General features: G+C 34.5%; 2 protein-coding genes and 1 non-coding gene across 5 annotated transcripts in view; 1 reads left to right on the top strand and 2 right to left on the bottom strand.

The window, feature by feature from the left end:
• Window positions 1-6,406, bottom strand: part of LOC129806414 (protein retinal degeneration B) — a 60,305-nt gene extending 53,899 nt beyond the window's left edge. For all 3 annotated transcript variants that reach the window (XM_055854983.1, XM_055854982.1, XM_055854980.1), the window contains exon 1: window positions 6,286-6,406. The gene's annotated coding sequence lies outside the window, so the exon portion shown is untranslated. The remainder of the gene's footprint in view (window positions 1-6,285) is intronic.
• Window positions 6,407-10,052: 3,646 nt separating this feature from the next.
• Window positions 10,053-14,613, bottom strand: LOC129806439 (seipin). The gene is made up of 2 exons (XM_055855030.1): window positions 14,132-14,613; window positions 10,053-10,920 (listed from the first exon to the last, which is right to left on the bottom strand). Exons 1-2 carry the CDS (start codon window positions 14,416-14,418, stop codon window positions 10,173-10,175), a joined length of 1,035 nt encoding a protein of 344 aa, XP_055711005.1. The 5' UTR covers window positions 14,419-14,613; the 3' UTR covers window positions 10,053-10,172.
• A 3,470-nt stretch (window positions 14,614-18,083) lies between these two features.
• On the top strand, window positions 18,084-18,189 carry LOC129808372 (U6 spliceosomal RNA). The gene has a single exon (XR_008752402.1). It is a non-coding gene; the product is annotated as a U6 spliceosomal RNA (small nuclear RNA).
• The last annotated feature ends 1,121 nt before the right edge of the window (window positions 18,190-19,310 follow it).

Below are 19,310 nucleotides of genomic sequence, written 5' to 3' on the forward strand. Positions count from 1 at the left end.
TAAAATTTAGGTCGCTATGTTAATTAGAACCGGAGATAGAGGCCGGTCAATGTTCGAACTTTGACCCCTTATAGCTCGGGTCAGGGGTTATGGATCGACTTAAGGTTTTTTTTGTTTGATAGGTATAATCAACGGCTACAACATACTAAATTTTCAGCCCGATGCACAATGGAATTTTTGAGTTATTTAACTTTTAAGATTTAAAAATTTTCTTTTTAAAAAAAGCGCCCCTAGCGGTGGTTTTATGAACTTGCGATGTTAGAAGGGGAAGTGGCATTTCACGAGAGCTTTCCAAAAAGCCCTCACTTTTTAAATTCTGACAATTAGAACCGGAGTTATGGCCATTTTAAGAAATTTTTTTTGGACCCTTATAGCTCGGGTCAGGGGGGTCGGGGGACCTTAAGTTTGGTATTGATGGAAAGCTCTAAGGCCCAGCTATAACATACTAAAATTTGAGTCCGCTGAATGCCATAGGGGCGGAGCTATTGAGAAAACAAAAAAAGGGGGGTCTTCAAAATGGCGGAAGGAGGGGTGGGGGGTGGGGGGTCTATGCACCAAGTTGCAATTTTCACCCGATATATAACCTTTGCCGAAAACCGCAAGTCGATATCTCTTTTAGTTTAGGAGCTATTAAGCTCCAAAGAGCGGCCGGCCGGCCGGCCGGCCGGGAACGTAACTTAGCCCCCCATATATTCGTGATCAGGAAGTGGCGAAACACATTTTGGCCAAATTTGAGGTCGATCGGACGACATGAAATTTTGTTAGGATTATAGTAGGTGAGATTTTGTTAAGAATCTCACCTAATATAAGGGAAGAGCACCCCGGATCGGAATGTTAAGAGACATGCTCCATGTTTACTTGAAAATATAAGCCCCAAAATATTATTTGGTATTTTTGTTTATGCTAAATGGTCTATTAGTTATCCATTTAAATATATCTGTGAATTTGATTTTTTTATTTTTACAATAAATTAATAAAAAATAGGTGTAACTGCAACATTTCACTCTGTACCTCGGATCGTCACGAATTTTATCAAATGTCTTACGGAAAATTGGTTTTATAAATTAAATCTGAGCTAATGTAGTGCATTCTTGTGAGAGTTAAATAGTAAAAAATAGATAATATTTTTTTAAAAATTATTTTATTTGGAGCAACAATACGGTATTAATCTGATGATCCGAGGAACACTGTCGATCGCTAGTACTCTTCCCTTATATATTTTAAAACAATTTTCAAACTTTTGTATACACAGATAAAGATATTGTTGCTATATAAATTTTAAATTAAAAATTATTTAATGTTATTTAAGTTTTAATAAGTCTTTTAACATTGAAACTTTGTCTTGGCGGGGTAAAAAGCACTTAATCTTAGTAAAATTTAGTAAGATATACTTCTAAATATAATATTGCAATAAGTATAAGTCGTACAAACCCTACACTACTGAGAGAAATCCGAAAAAATTAAAAAAAAAAACATTCCGCAAATGTTATTTTTACCCTGCAATATTGATCCGAAATCGGTGTAAATATTATGATTTTTAGATGTATTATGGGTTAAAGTTACCCTTTTTCATGTTAATTTAACACTTAAAAATCTGTAAAATTAACATTAAAATTGTTGATATATTTTTACACCAAAAAAGTGTTAAAGTTACCAAGAAAAAAAGTTAATCGCACCCCCTTTTTTCTCAGTGTATACACAGATATCTTCGATATTCGAATCAGAGTTATCTGGAGGACAGCTCTCAAACAGTTGACTGGTTGATCGATTCAATATTTTTATACATTTTTGCAGTAAATTAATTGTTCATTTCTTAAGTCACCACAATTCTTTCGCAGAGTATCTCATTTTAATTCTAGTCAACCAATTCACAATACCACAAAATGGGTCCCGGACAAATTTCCGAAAGCCAAAATCGCCAACGCCAAAATCTCGAAAGTCAAAGTTTTGTAACGCGCGAAAAAGGGTTCAGAGTAACATTTGACGTTTAACATAACCTCACATTTTGTTCTTTTGTTGGCAAAGTGATATAAACAATTATTTTTGTGGCCTTTTCCGTTTTCTTTAAAGAAATAACATAGCCAAGAGTGATAAAAAGAAAAGAGCAAGAATCAAACCTAAGCTCTTTTTTTTTTAAAATATTACAAGAAAATGAGATAATTTAGATGACAGACATGACAGACTATTAATAAAGTTACTAAAAATTAAATAAAATAATCTTTATAATTATTATCTCTAACTTTTTAAAACTTAAAGAATTTCATATTTGAGTAATAGCGGCTACCGTCGTCTTAGCCTTGGTGACCAACTTCCAATAAAATAATATTTTTATCGTTTCTAACCTTACAAAAATGTAATCCCCGATAAAAATTTAATTAAACCCAGGACAAATGAGCAACCATGCGAGAAGGGGCATTTTTTTTATTTTTTCGTGTGTTTGACAGCTGTCACATGAATATCCGTGTGCTCCGTTTAAAAATGGAAACAAAAGAAATTAAGAAAAAGGAAAGTTTGAAAACTTCAGCTAGAAAAATTGTTAAATGACAGTTAAAGAAATTGAGGAAACTTAGCTATTTCACATGAATTTCCATGAAAAGTCTAACCTTAAAAATTCAGAACATTGTTTCTTTACAGCACTATCCCACTAGAGAGTCTATAAAGCATTATTCTAATCAGGAATTTATCTATGACAGAAACCATTTTCTAATAATTCAATAAATTAAAGATGTCATATCTAATTATCTAAAGATGCATAATAATTAAGAAAATAGGGTTATATCTACCATAACCTCAAATTCAATAATAATCTCTTTGTCAGAAAGGAGAATCAGACTTGTTATTTGGAGCAATTACACAAGAACTGAGATAATTTTAAATACCCCTTCCTTATTCATTAAATGCAATGCAGTACAATTCTGAATCAAACAAATTCATCAACTATAATGGAAATAGGTTAAAAACTCAATTGCATCCCCGACTAAATGTTGCTTGGAATAAGTTATTACAAGATTTTAGTTTGCGATATGCCAGTACATATTGCAAAATAAATGGATTGAGTTTGAGCAATAGAAAGTTTTATCTACTGTAGATAATCTTCTTTTAAAGTTTTCCAAAAGCTTTAGGGGATTCTTAGATAAAGTTTCTTCTTATGACAAACACTGAAAATTTTAGGATTTCTGAGCATTATTCTATGTTGTGTAATTTGCAATATAACATCATCTATCTTATCTACAATATACTCTTTAAATTTATTATCTTGAAGAAAAAAAAGAGTTGTAATTTAGTTATTAAGGATTGGAGTATTTTTAAGGAATGTTAGGTTATGTTAATCTGAAAATCAGTACATTTTTCGCTTATTTAATTAAGTTTTTCTTTTCTTTTAGAGCTATACAGCCCCTATTCTGCAAAGCCACAATGCCTACATTAAAAAGTTAGTATGCAAAGTGAGGTTATGCTTAACATAACCTTAAAAAATCCTATTAGAAATATTATTGATATAATTTTATAAATAAGTTAAAGTACTCCCACTCGACCGGTTTCCTCGATTCGACCGGTCGGTGGGTCAATTTTTGAATGTTTGATGGTCAATTTCTATAAATTTGTCAATGGTTCGTATGATTCATGGATTAATTGACCTATTAATGTTAGATCATACGCGAAATATTATAGCAAATCTAGCAAATATAAAAAAATTAATAAATAAATCTGCCGGTCGAGACGTGTAACCGTTCGAGCGAGGGCACTTTACCTTACTCGTAAATTCAGTAAATATAAATTCAATAATATTGTCAATTAAAAAAAACAAATAGAATATCTTATGACCTCAAATCAGAGAAATCTCATATTCTACTTTGACCAAATTAGATAACCAGGCGTTTCAAATGGAATTTTAAGGTTAGAATTTGATATAATTTAAAATATGAGAAACAACATTAAAGTCAGATCACAATAAAAACATAACAACAATTCACTTTATTTATCACTGAAATTGGAAATTAAATTATAGATCTCATTCTTTTATTTAACCAGTAGGTTAACTAAAGTATTTTTAGGTTATGTTAATAAAAATCTCACAAATACAAAATACATTTTATTTGCCGTGGAGAGGCAGTTTTTCAGCAATAAACTAGACATAAGGAAACCATTGAAGTAGAAGAAGCAGTTTTAATTTTACTTGCACGAAATTCTAACCTCAAAAACGGAAATGATTATAAACAAAAAATTAAAATCATTCTACTTGTCTCTCAAAGAGACAAAATTGTGAAAATAATCGCTAAAGTTCGGAGAAGTTTTAAGGTTTGTATCGTACAAATTTTGAAGGTTATGTATGGTATAACCTTTATTTATGATATTACTTTTTGGTTTCCAAGCCAAATATAAATTACAAAATTAGGCATGAGGAGATTTTCAATAGTTTTTTTTTGTTATAGGGTGAAAGGAACGTCTATTGACACTTTAAGATCTCGTGTCAGCAGCACCTATTGACAGCCTAGTTTGTACCATTTGAGATACGAAATTTGAACATCTCTGTTTATAGTAAAAGGTATATTACAAAAAAAACGTTATATTACTTATATTTTACTAGATACATTAAATAATTTTCAACATTTTGATAAAAGTGTCAATAGGGGTTCCCTGTCGAACAGACGTTCGTCCGACCCTATAAGATTTATGGGACCACGGAAATTGCTTTATACAGTAGGCTCTCGCAAATTCGGCTCTTTTAAGATCGGACTACTTTTTAATTCGGGCAGGGGTTATATTTGAAAAAAAATTTTGTTGTCATTTTTCAAGTTTGATTATGATTATCAAATGAATCAAATTATGCATACATAACCTCAAAATTATTTTATATGTAACCGTTGAGAATTCGTCCGGATTACGCCGATCCGGATTAGAGAGCAGGCACTGTAACCTCAGATTTTGAGTGATTTTAGGTTAAGTCAAATATAACCTCACATTTTCAAATAATTCGTCACAAAAAAGGTAAAATGAGCGTAAGAGCCACTTTACCTGGTAAAATTCCTCCCGTAATGATTATCCCTTGGTGTTTTCATCACGCATTTCTTCACGATGTTTGTTCAATGGCAAAAATAATGTGATGATTAATGCGAAATTAGATTTTCTTATCTTATCCTCACAATATTGTTTAAATTTCAGTCTTTTTCTCCCTCCCACTTGAGATAAGGTGAGCCTTATCGGGCTCAGTGTCAATCAGTCAGTCAGAGTGATCAGTAGTTGGAATTTTTAGCAAGTGTCTTCTCTGCCCAGAAAATCCCTTCCAAAGATGCCTGACAAGGAGTTCAATGAGCTCGTTTTCTACGTTTCGAGCATGAAGCAGCAAGTTAATCGGCAGGAGCACATCATTGAGATGCAGAGCAGTAGGATAGAGGAACTGGGTAGAGTGATTGATGAGCTGGCATGGCAGCTGAGAGATCTCCGGGCTGCCGTCCGGGAAGTACGAGAGTATCAAGTGAGAAATGCAAAGTCTCGGATTTATGAGAATTCTGAAGGTGTCGCCCTCCGGAGACAAGTAATTTCATCGATAAATAGAAAGTGCAGTGTAAGACCAGGGAGTTCTGAGGGATTTGCGGACTCTCTGAATGGGGAAGATGGGATTTATGAGCCCATTAACTTTCCCAGGAGAGATTATTCTGCCCAGAGCCATCAGACGAGCGATTCAATGTGCAATCGATTGTCTATACTCTCTTCAGTGGCTGAGGATCCTGGAGACACTGAGGACACCAGTGGCACTAGTAATGAGAAAACCTCCTCCCTGGAAACCCTCTTCCGGACGTTCCAAGTCAGTTCCGGAACCGACAAACCAATTGATACTGGAGGCTCTGGCAAAAAGTGAAATATCTGACGATCTCTCCCCGCTAGAACTATCATTTTCACACCAGAGCATCTCCAATAGACGCTCAATCACTAGCAATTGGTCAGAAGCAGAAAACATCCCGGAAAAGTGGAAAATTTTTAGAGAAAACAGCGAATGTTTACATTTACAAAATCTCCCCATTACATGGCGAACACAACGCAATTTTACCAAGAATTCCTCAGAAAGAGCCTTCTGAACAGTATTATCTGTGTAATTCCATAAATATCTAGTTAATTAGGTTGAAAATAGCCATATAAACAGCCAGTATTTATGTGTGAAAAGTGTAAATATTTTCTTTGATTCAGACCATTCAGACATTCCATTGCCCATTTCTGCACCGTTTTTCGCACAAATACACTCAATTTTACAAAGAATTTTGCATGTTTTCCTTATCACAAAAGCCTCACCTGAGATTTTCCTTATCGCAAGAGTATCATTTTGCTGTCTGTGTCGGGAAATTCACCAAAATTTGCACTTTTTGTTAAAAACACCCACCGGAACCACGACATTCGACTGTCACTCCAACAATGCCCACTTCGCCGTTTCGAATTTTGTTCGACAATTCGCCGAAGCTTTTCAAAATGTCAAAAAACTCAGTTGGCGGGAACAGAAGTCGGTGAACAAAAGGGCGGTCAATGCGGAAATTTTCTCTCTGCAATTTTTCTTAATTTTTCACGTGAAAAATCGTGGTGAGTGTAGTGAAAAGTGTAGACAAAGGGTTGAGGAAGAGGTAGCTGGTGAAGTTTCGTGAGCGGTAAGTCTTTTAAAGCATAATTTTGAGAAAAATTTTTAGGGAGTAAAAATGGCCGACTTTGGCCCAAAGGAAAGGAATTTGCGCAGGAAAGATTAGGTTCAGGATGAGATATTCTTTCCTTGAGGGAATGTATGTATCTTCTCGTGGCTTTCTTAAGAGTATTGCAATATTCCTATCGTCTCATAATCGTAGAAAGCCTTGCAAATTTCCCTGAATTCTAGAGAATATTTTCACATTGGCGGACTTAAATTTAGAAAAGGAGAGGACATTAGGTAACAATTCCAGTGCTTGGAGCTTCTGGAATATTTTACGGGTAACGCAGGATAATTTGGCTTCCTGATTGCAAGGATCTTGGGGAATTTGTCTGAAGAAAAGACAAAGTACAATGAGTTTTTGTTTAACAAGGAGCAAGGAATCAAAGCCCACTTTTTGCCGGGAAGCAAAAGCTTACCAGCTTCCTTGATTTTCAAGACTGGAAAGCGTCTTGCATTATGAGAAATGGGTTTTTGTACGAGAAATTTAAGTTATAAAGTTCTAAATGGCTAAAAAGATCTTTAATTTTTGTCATTATCAATGTTGTCTTATCAATTTTTCAGTTCTTCCCTAATCGATCAACTTTCCAGTGGTCATAGGGAAAGCTTATTCCAGCTGAATCATAAAATCATTTGGTTTTTATAAATTTATTCTAGATTAGGGATAATATTCCAAGAATTAATCCAAATCGATTAAAAGATTATATCCTCGGTTTGCTCAAAGGCTCAAAAATGAAATAATTTTAAATTTACTAGTACTAACTATTCTTAAATAAAAAGCCAGTGATAAGCCTAGATCAGCTTATAGAGGTGCGATTCCTTCATTGCAAATTTGGATTGTGGCAAACTCGAACATTATTTATACGTAAATAATCTGAAAATCTTTAAAGTTGATTAACTTGGAAACTAGCAGAGATAGAAGCCTCAAACTTTACAATCCCTTTAGAGCCTTCTTTAGATTTGAGATGTACGAAAAATTCTTCGGTCCACGGAAATCTGCGAAAAATTCCGCGGCCCGCGAGTATCTGAAAAATTCACAATCCGCGAAAATCCGTGTAAAAATTTGCGCCCCACGAAAAAATTCGCGCCTCGTGAAAATCCGCGAAAAAATCGGGACCCGTGAATATCCGCGAAAAATTCGTGCCCTGCGAAATTAACGAAAAAAATTCGAGAAAAAATCGTTCCTCAAGAAAATCCGCGAAAAAATTCGCGACCCGTTAATATCCGCGAAAAAATGCGTGCCCTGCGAAATTCACGAAAAATTCGCGAAAAATTCGTTCCTCGCGAAAATCCGCGAAAAATTTGTGACTAGCAAAAATCCGTGATAAAATTCACGCCCCGCAAAAATTCGCAAAAAAAACCGTGACCCGTGAATATCCGCGAAAAAATTCAGCCCCGCGAAATTCACGAAAAATTCGTTCCCCGCGAAAAATTCGTGACAAGGGAAAATCCGCGATAAAATTCACGCCTCCCGAAAATGCGCAAAAAAAAAAATCGCGACCCGTGAATATCCGCGAAAAAATTCATGCCCCGCGAAATTTTCGAAAAAAATTCACGAAAAATTCGTGACTAGCAAAAATACGCGATAAAATTCACGTCTCGCGAAAATACGCAAAAGAAATCACGCCTCGTGAAAATCCGCGAAAAATTCGCGACTCATGAATTTCCGAGAAAAAATTCATTTTTTTCTCGCTCCCCGCGAAAAATTCGTGACTAGCGAAAATACGCGATAAAATTCACGCCCCGCGAAAATCTGTGAAATAATTCGAACCCCGTGAAAATCCGCGAAAAATTCGGGACCCGTGAATATCCGCGAAAAATTAGTTCCTCGCGAAAATCCGCGTAAAAATTCGCGTTTCACGACGAAGAGAGAGAGAGAGAGGGAGAGTGCTATAAGGAAAAGTCTGTTCGACGCTGCTTCTCCCGCTTTCTTTCTTTTAAATAGGCGTAAAATTAATATTAAAAAATGTTGATATATTTTAACACCTAAAAAGTGTTAAAATTATGAGGAAAAAAGTTAATCGCACCCTCTTTTTTTCTCGGTGTGGAACGAATACAAAGCAAAGTCGATAATGCAGAAGTACTTGAGAACAGTGAAGGTGCTTAAAAATCATGTTCATTTTTTATCGGAATAGCACAATAATGGTGAATTCTCTTGCTTGTTCAGGAATACAACTTAATGATGCTACTCTAATGAAAAATGCACTTGTGTTATAGCATTATACTGTTCTCAAGTGCTTCTGCATTATCGACTTTTCTTTGTATTGGTTACTGTCTGGACTGTTTTTTCCAGTCCTCGTTGTGTGCCAAACTCGCCAAACAGTCTTGGCAGGAACTGTCACAAAGAAAAGTCGATAATGCAGAAGCATTTAAGAACAGTAAAGTACTAAAAAAAAACAGTATTCATTTTTCATTGGAATAGCACCATAAAGCTCTTTGCATCCTAAAATTCTTTTTCATATGGCTGACTTTATTAATTTCCTTCTAAGGATTTTTTGTATGAAGGAAGAAATCGGTTTAATAGATTTTTTGGAATAAGTTTCCTCGACATTGTGGTTGATATTTTGAGATATTTTTATTTATTTATTTATTTATTTTTTGCAACATATTTAAAGCATATTCCCCATATTTGAAAAAAAATAACACCAAAATTAAAATGTTTGAAGTCAAAAATTGCTTTTTTTGACAGAATTTTGACGTTTCTACCTAATTTCCTTCAAAAAAAGAATTTTTGATAAAAAGTACTCCCAATGTATAGAGTCATTTAGAGCTTCAAAATTTGCAATCAATCAAAAATTGCGGTATAAAAATGAAAAACTTAAAAAATAGGTGTGCTTGAAAATTTAGGGAATTCAATATTATCTAGAACGGCTTCTCTTCTAGATATAGAATTTTTTGACTAATTAATAGTTAAATATTAATTTTATTAAAAAATTATAACTTTTAGGACGTTATGGGCCCTTGAAAACTTAAAGCGATAAAAATTTAGAAAGAAAAGAATAGGACGATAATAAGATAAATAAGGAAGCCTGAATAACTTGTGGTACTTACCAGTTCTTAATAAAACACTTAATTACTTTTTTCCAAAACCTTTTATTTCCACACTATTTCTCTGAGAATAAGTGACATATCTGTCACCCTCTCCACCAGTTTGCGCTGTCATCCAATCGCGTACAACTTCATGTCTACCACAAGAAGATTAGTCAAGAAATCCTGAAATTATTACTCACCTCCTTTTCTTTTCCAAAAAAAAACAAACATAAAACACTTCTGAAAGGCATATTTCCCTATCGATTTGGACAAGACTAGATTCATTTGAAAGGTCTTGGAATTACCAACAAGTCTGATCCAATAAGAACCGGCAATAAATCTCTGGAAATTTGAGGCATTTTAAAATTACCAAAAACGTGTCTTTAATTCACATAAAAAGCACGAAAAGAACACATAAATAATTCTCATTTTTGGAATGCTTTGGAAAAATGCTACTGAGCTAGTAGCAGAGTATATTCTACTTTCCCTCACTCGGGCTCTCTGATTCATCTCCAAATTCCCTCACATCTGCAAGTATACTGACATCTTCGTCGTCGATGAAGCTGTGGGTGTCCGCTCTTGTTGTTGATACTTCCGAATGTTTGGAAGTTTCGGATAGGGGACTGAGTTTTAGGGTGCGGTACTTTTCCCTGGCTTCGTCTATCCAGGCGGTGTCAGACCAATGGTACCAGCTGAGGAGGCAGATGAGGAGGATGACGAAGAGATTTGTACTAATGCCTACTGTAGCAGACAGTACTGGCCAATGAAACATAAAGAAGCGAAGACCACTGAGTTGAGCAGTTATCTGGAGGTTTACTTCGTAGAATTGTATGGCTTTGTTTTGGATTTCCACGTAGATATCGGTTACGGGATAGGTTTTCTCGTCTAGGTAGTCAGAGAAGAGTTCAACCGGTATGACTTGCTTTTGCTCACGGATACCAAGGATTAGTAGTGGGGACATAATCCAGGTTATTAGGGTGTTCAGAAGGGGTGATTTGTAGCGTAGCATTGCAGAACGGCAGGAGTGACCTCTGAGACTTGTACTCTGATCTCGCATTTCGGCACAAACCATAAACATACCTACATCCTGATTCTGGGGCGTTTCTGGCATATCAATGTTCACCAGGACTTTGTAGGGCTGCCCAACCATCAGCAATTGCTGCTTCTTCGTCAGGGAAACATGGGCTGACGGATAGGTACATGGTCCCTTGACGTAGTCACATGTTCTGGAAAAGCCAGAAGCATCTAGTTTCTCAGTATATAAATTGTATAGAAGTTTAATGTTAAAGAACCTAAATTTTTGGTTGAAAATCTTTAGAAAAGTTCTGAAGGGCTGCTTTGATTCCAAAAACTGGAACCCTTATTGAAATGGAACTAGAAAAGTAGCTGTTTAATAATATTTCCGTCAATATAAGTAAAATTTTCTCACTAAATTGGAAAATTAAGGTAAAGAAAGGGTAATTATTACGTCAAAAATTACTTCAAAAGAAAACTCTGTCAACTAATATTATAATTAATGTATAAAAAAAACACAATATTTCTACGGTAGTAACTTACGATATAATAGACAAAATAAAGTAAATTTTTCTAAAGCGTTACGTGCAAGTTTACTTGTCAACATTATACCCCAAATTTTATAAATTTGGGGTATAAATAAAATAAACAGTCAATAAAGCTAAAAAGTAAGTTATAGAACTTTAAAAAATAAATAATTTAGCCTTATTCAGCTTTCGAAAATATTTTCTCCTTACTTAAAACACGGAATAGCTGTTTAATAGAAAAATTAAATAATTTTAAAAAGTTTTATAACTGAAATAGCCTGTAAAATTCAGCAGTAAGATCTATTCCAAACTGTCATACATTGTGGGCTTAGGATCATCAATTAGAATGCTTTTGTATAAAATTCCTTTACTGCTGGATCCTTTTTACTATCAGATTTTGTATGCTAAATATTCTGAAGAATCAGCTTGAGTTTATTTGGGCCCTAACGGGGCTATGTTTCTTATAAGTGGGCCCCTATATTCATAGAGGTCACACATACAGTAGACTAGACTCTCGTTAATTCGGCTCTTTTAAGATCGGGCTACTTTTTAATTCGAGCATCAGTTAAATTTGAAAAAAGTTTATCGAGATTTATTTTAAGTTTTCGAATGAAGAAAATATTCTGAAATTTGGCATGTTTCGTCTTACTTATGATGTGATTTTGCATTATAAAGGGGGTTTCGTGAAATTTACCATAAATACGAGTATGTAAACTTAGTATGAGTATTCGGAAGAATAAAAAATCGTTGCATTTCAAACAATTTGACGCCGGAATTTGTCTCTAAATTGGGTGACATTTCGGTCCCAAATACCCGAATTTGAGAGAGTCTACTGTATCAAAAATGAGTAATATGAAAAGGCTTTAAAATATGTATTTGACTGTATTTGACTTATCGCCACTTCTAGGAAAAAGTGAAATTAATTGTATTACAACTTTTGACCCCTTATTATCAGATAACTCAAATTTGAGACAAAGCTACTTAGATATATTGGCTCAAGATTCGTCAAAACAATTGCCCTACAACTTATCGCGGGAGTACCTAAAAACCTGATATTTATTAACAATGCAAAAATAACCACTTCGTCGCCACTTTTTACCACTTTTCGCCAGTTTTGTAACCACTTCTCGCCACCCACTTGTCAACGTCCAAACTCGATTATTTTTCATGCAAAAAATACATTCATCATTTCTTTTTCCTCATGTTCATCTTATTATTATTCTTATTAAATGACCTTTTTTCACTTTTATTTGAGAAATCAAATTATTAACACTTGGAAGGACCCTAGTGACAGCCGCTGTCAATTTTGTTTTCAGTTTTATATTTTATAGTGAAGAATATATAATTTCGCCTGGAGGCCTGATCGAATGTGTGCAGAATTTATCTGGCTATTTTTTCAATATAAAATTTTAAATAAAAATTAAATATTAATGTAATTATATTGCAAAAACAAAAAACTGCACTCGGAAGGACCAAGTGGCAGTTGCTGCCATATGCATTTTATATGGGAGTTTGACGTTTTGCAGATGTCATTTTCGTGATTGTTAGTGTTTAAAAGCCTTAAAAGAACAAGCTGAAAGTGCTTTTGCAACTTATTGTGAAGAAAAATAATAAAAATTCAGTGAATTACTTTGACCGTGAAATATTCGATGAAAAAGCATTACTCTATGATTCTGATAAAGATGAAAACATCGAATGGTTAGAAATCTTTAGATACAGTAAACAAAGAGATGAAATTTCTGATTTAGAAACAAGAAAAGAATTGACTAAAGCTCCGAATGTTAAAATATAAGTAAAAATATCAAAATATTTTGTAAAATCCGATAAATGGCAGAGGCTGCCACTTAGTCCTTCCGTGACACATTTAGTTAGGATTCTACGAAGGGTTAAACTGTTGCAGAAAGTAAATACAGTAGACTCTCTCTCAATCGGGAATATGGGGCAAAATGTCATCCGGTTTAGCGATAGAATTGAGCGTCAAAGCCTTTGTAAATTCCGCAAAAAGTGCTCAATTATAAAGAATCACGATAAAATAGGAAGAAGTATAGCGAAATTGAGCGAAGTAGCTTCATAATTAAGCGTGAAAATTGTCACCAAAATTTGACACCCGATTGAAAAAGAGCCGATTGAGTGAGAGTCTACTGTAAAGCAGATTTGACAACTGAGAATGTATGAAGTGAAGTTAGCGTCGCCTAGCAAATAAAAGCAATGGCGACAGGTAGTGAATCAATTTTAGAATATTACCACTTTCCGTCATGGCTCATTTTTACATAAAAATAATATAAAATGTAACATTAGCTAACTAAATACAAATTTTATGTGTTCGCCGAATGCAATTAAATGTTCAATAGGCAAATTATTTATTCAAAAATTAAATTTTGTTCGATAAAATTTTCATGACACTTACTATATTTGGTAAGAAATATTGGATTCTGGCTATATGGACCCGAGTGAGTCCGACAGCCTTACATAAAATAGAAGAAGAAGAAGAAGAAGAAATATTGGATTCGATGCACTTGCTTAAAATATTCCTCTAAAAAATACCTAAACATTTAAATTCAAAACAAAAAAATAGTGTTTTTCGATTCTATACGTAGCAGCAATAAAACTACAAGTAACTTTGCGGCTCTTTATTTCATAAATCGTGAAAAATAGCGGTTTCAATATAAGTGGCGAAAAGTGGTTCACTGGCGAGAAGTGGTGATTCCACCCTACAAGGTAGTATGAAGAAAATGTTTCTTAGGTATAGAAATCTTCAACAATTCACTTTGTTAGGTCGGTTATTCAAGAAAAAATTTTGGTTAAAATAATCTCAGTCATATTTTGCTACTTGGGTAGGTTCTTTAAAATCCAGAAGTTCTTACTAAGAATTCTCAAAACAAAAAAAAACACTCACTTGAATTGCATGTGAACGGGTCTCATGTGAGCAATAGCCGGCATGTAGGTGTAATAGAATGTGATGTACATAAAGACGGCTGTCCAGATGATCACAGCCGCAGCAAAGAGGACAATGAGAGCCTTGAGCAGCAACTCCCGGACATTGTGAACTCCTTCAGTTGTGCGATTTTTGTAGTGGACGAAGAGGGAAAAGGCAAAATCATTGGCAGGCTTCACTACGAAATTCCTGATGACCCCAAAGGGATCCACCAGGTTCACCAACATCCGATACACTCCCTTAATCATCTCACTTGATTTTTTTTTTTTTGTAGTTTAGGCACCCACACTGTCAGTAACAACACTGAAATTAGCAATTTTCTCCATCACTCACTTCTTATCACATCCAGAATATCTTGGGGCATTTCTCTAGTCGTGTCGTGGACTATACGTGGTCCAATCTCAAAGGTCATCTCCGGCACACAAATTCACTGTCCGGCCAACAATGCCCACTTCGCCGTTTCGAATTTTGTTCGACAATTCGCCGAAGCTTTTCAAAATGTCAAAAAACTCAGTTGGCGGGAACAGAAGTCGGTGAACAAAAGGGCGGTCAATGCGGAAATTTTCTCTGTGCAATTTTTCTCAATTTTTCGCGTGAAAAATCGTGGTGAGTGGAGTGAAAACTTGTGAAAAGTGTGGACAAAGGGTTGAGGAAGAGGTTGCTGGTGGAGTTTCATGTGCGGTAAGTCTTAAAGCATTAATTTTGGGAAAAAATTTTAGGGAGTAAAAATGGCCGACTTTGGCCAAAAGAAAGGAATTTGCCCAGGAAAGATTGGGTTCAGGATGAGATATTCCTTCCTTGAGGGAATGTATGTATCTTCTCGTGGCTTTCTTAAGAGTATTGCAATATTCCTATCGTCTCATAATCGTAGAAAGCCTTGCAAATTTCCCTGAATTCTAGAGAATATTTTCACATTGGACTTAAATTTAGAAAAGGAAAGGACATTAGGTAACAATTCCAGTGCTTGGAGCTTCTGGAATATTTTACGGGTACCGCAGGATAATTTGGCTTCCTGATTGCAAGGATCTTGGGGAATTTGTCTGAAGAAAAGACAAAATACAAAGCCCTTTTTGTTTAGCAAGGAATCAAGTAGTCCACTTTTCACCGGAAAGCAAAAGCTTTCCAGCTTCCTTGATTTGAAGACTGGAAAGCGTCTTGGATTAGGAAAAATGGGTTTTTGTACGAGATATTTATGACTAAATGGTTAAAAAAAAACTTGAATTTTTGATATCAACCCTATAAACAAGCTCCCTGGGAGTACCCAAGGAACTCCAGTGGAAATTTCCACTTTCCCCCGGGGTAATTTCCCGGGGGGGGGGGGGGGGGGGGGTTCCCAGGGAAATTAAAAAGACAAATTGCATAAGGATGTAACGCTTTTTCCCCGGGAAATTTCCCATATGAGTATGGAATATTCCTGAAGTAATCCTTAGGTACTCCCATAGAATTTTCTGTACTAATAATGGAATTTTCTGTTATAATTCTATAAGAAATCCTCAGGTGCGGGCAAGGAAATTTCCTCATCTCAGAGTAGAATTTTCTGTTCTAATACCCTAAGAACTCCCCCATAGCAAAAGAAAGCGGAATAGGAATAACAAACGAAAAATTCCTTGGAATTTTCCACTATTTTTCCTTAAAAAATTCCATAGGAATTTTCCATAATAGGTTCCAAGGAAAATTTAATGGATTTATGCTGGATTTTTCTATAGAATACATCCATGGAAATGCTCGTGGAATTTATGTGGATTTTTCCACCAAAATAAAATGGAGAAAAAATGAAGCTGTCACATGCACCTCATGATTTTACTTCCGAATTTTATAGAAACGGCAAAGATTACGAGGATTATAATATGTTTTTATGAACCAGCAATAACGAATTGACACTTTGAGCAATAAAAAAATATTTTATTAAAAAAATTTTTTTTTCCTAAAATATATATTAATTAACATAAAAACAGCATTATTTTAGGTTGGCGACCTATTTAATGTAATCACTTCATTATTATCTACACGAAACGCAGCATCGCATAATTAATTATATTATAATTGCCACATGAATCATTAGAAATGTTTGCGGAAGGTTTGGAAACAAATTCTAAAAGTTGTCGCAACACCATTTTATTTGTTTGACATTTCAGAAAACTAGTGGAAAAATCCATATAAAACACTATGGAAAGATAGTGGAAATTTCCATATGTTTTTTCCAGCTTATCCCGCGGACGTTTCACGTGTGAGTTTCCATATAAATCTTCCGCGGAATACCGCGGAATTTAACGCTGGAATTCCAGCATGTCGTACTAGTAAATTCCATGGAGCACTATGATTTCCATGGAATTTCCGGCTTTAAATTCCATAGGAAAACTTAGTGGAATTTTAGCGTTAAATTCCAGCGAATTTAGCCATTTGGACGCAAGTTTTCCATTGGAATTTTTGCGGAATTTTGCTATGGGGTCCCCAGGTAACTCTATCAGAATTTCCCCACATGAGTATGGAATATTCCTAAAGTAATCCTTAGGTACTCCCATAAAATTTTTTTCATTTCCGGAGGAAATTTTCATTACCATTACCCCGAGAACTCCCCAGGCAACTCTATAAGAATTTCCGCACTTGAATGTGGAATATTCCTTAAGAAATCTTTGGGTACTCCCGTAGAATTTTACTAAACTAATAACAGAATTTACCATTATAGTTCTTTAAGAAATCCTTAGGTAAGGTTTAGGAATTTTCCTCACTTCGGGATGGAATTTTCATTATTAATACCCTAGGAACTCCCCAGGTAACTCTATCAAAATTCCCCCACATGAGTGGGGAATATTCCTTAAGCATTCTTTAGGTACTCCCACAGAATTTTACTAGACTAGTAATGGAATTTTCCATTATAATTCTATAAGAAATCCTTGGGTAGAGCTATGGAATTTTTCTCATTTCAGGATGGAATTTTCATTATTAATACCTTAGGAACTCCCCAGGTAACTCTATCAAAATTCCCCCACATGAGTGGGGAATATTCCTTAAGCATTCTTTAGGTACTCCCACAGAATTTTACTAGACTAGTAATGGAATTTTCCATTATAATTCTATAAGAAATCCTTGGGTAGAGATATGGAATTTTTCTCATTTCAGGATGGAATTTTCATTATTAATACCTTAGGAACTCCCCAGGTAACTCTATCAAAATTCCCCCACATGAGTGGGGAATATTCCTTAAGCATTCTTTAGGTACTCCCACAGAATTTTACTAGACTAGTAATGGAATTTTCCATTATAATTCTATAAGAAATCCTTGGGTAGAGATATGGAATTTTTCTCATTTCAAGATGGATTTTTCATTATTAATACCCTAGGAACTCCCCAAGTGACTCTATCAGAATTTTCCGACATGAGCCCAGAATTTTCCATAATAACTCTTTAAGTAATCCCTAGGTTAGAGTATAGAATTTTACTTACCTAATTACAGAATTTTCCATTATACTTCTATAAGAAATCCTCAGGTACGGGCAAGGAATTTTCCTCATTTCAGGATGGAATTTTCATTACTATTACCCCGAGAACTCCCCAGGTAACTCTATCAGAATTTCCGCGCATGAGTGTGGAATTTTCCTTAAATAATCCTTAGGTACTCCTACAGAATTTTACTAGACTAGTAACAGAATTTTCCATTATAATTTTATAAGAAATCTAGAGGTAGAAATATGGAATTTTCCTCATTTCAAGATGGATTTTTCATTACTATTACCCCGAGAACGCCCCAGGTAACTCTAGGAGAATTTCCGTATTTGAGTGTGGAATATTCCTCAAGCAATCTTTCGGTACTCCCATAGAATTTTACTAAATTAATGACACTGTGCAACAATTTTGAACTTTTTTTTGCCCTTGGGTTCTCATGCTATTTTTTCTATTGCTATGGTCAAATGATGTACTTGCTTTGGCAGAACATATACTAAAATTGGAACGATACAGAGAAGATTTGCATGGCCCCTGCACAAGGAGGGTCGATTTACGAATATACTTATCATTTTGATTTCATTTAGATTTTGCGCCTGGTATTTAGGAAAACCCGTTTTTTCCGTTTTCTATATCTCCGGTTCTGCTGAACCGATTTATTTCTCACTATGGAATAATTTGTTCTCCTTTACATGCCCAATAAATCCTCTGAACAGATAAAGTTTGTACAACTGACACCAGAGGCGCTATAGTCTCATAAATGTCAGAAAATATAGAAAAATCGAAATAGCAACTTTAATCAAGAATATCTCGAAAACTAAAACTATTCTTAACAATCTGTTTTGTGAGTTTGATAGAGAATTTCATTACCTACATTTTCGTTCATATACAACTTTTTGCTCAGATTATTTTTAGCCTCGAAATTGAGGTTCAAACGAAAAACGAGCACCCAGCCAACTAAAGAAAACACTCATTATTTCACACATTTTGACTTTTTCTATTCAAGTTTAGGTAATCCATGGTATTTTCATACTGTTTCTTAAATTGCATAAGTTTAATAAATATATACGTATTTTTTCTTTTGCATCGGAAAATTTCTTAGCCCAAGATACACAGTCTCAAAGATGGCGTGACGCACTTCATATCTCACTTGTGATTCTTGACAAAAATTTTAAAGTGCTCTATTTCGGGAAGAGGCTAAGATATTTTTTTGCTATTTTTTTTTAATCTGAAATGTAATTTTATTCTCTTTAGAGGCGTCTACAAACTTTGCCCTAACATTGCAGGCAACAACGTCAAAATAAAAAAAGAATTTGTTTATGAAAATTGATTCTAGTGTATAAACACCATAAAACGACATATACTTTAGATTTTTTTTTTAAGTAAAAAGTGTTCAAAAAAAATTTGGTCAAAAACAAAACTTTAACACATATTTGGCACATATACTATATTTTTGAAAATGTTTTAGACTTTTATTGCGAAATAAATAAAAAAAAATCAGTACGACTCTGATAGTATTAATTCCAAAATATTTTAAATACAGTGAAAAATATGTAAAATTTCAAGTTTAATGTCAAAATTTTAAACTACTTTTGTCGAGTAATAACCTGAGTCAATTTTGAATAAGTGAAATAGTAACTACAACAGTAAAAATAACTTATAATATTGCAGATATGAAATGTGTTGACTATTGGAGTCG

The sequence above is a fragment of the Phlebotomus papatasi genome, chromosome 3 (genome assembly GCF_024763615.1).
Source record: "Phlebotomus papatasi isolate M1 chromosome 3, Ppap_2.1, whole genome shotgun sequence".
Taxonomy (NCBI): Eukaryota; Metazoa; Arthropoda; class Insecta; order Diptera; family Psychodidae; genus Phlebotomus; species Phlebotomus papatasi.

Bases quoted from the DNA above. Each gene is read 5' to 3' on its own strand.
- LOC129806439 (XM_055855030.1), bottom strand. From the start codon at position 14,418: ATGATTAAGGGAGTGTATCGGATGTTGGTGAACCTGGTGGATCCCTTT. The intron at 10,921-14,131 runs GTGAGTGTTTTT...TGGCTTTTCCAG, and splicing joins CCCGTTCACATGCAATTCAA to AACATGTGACTACGTCAAGG.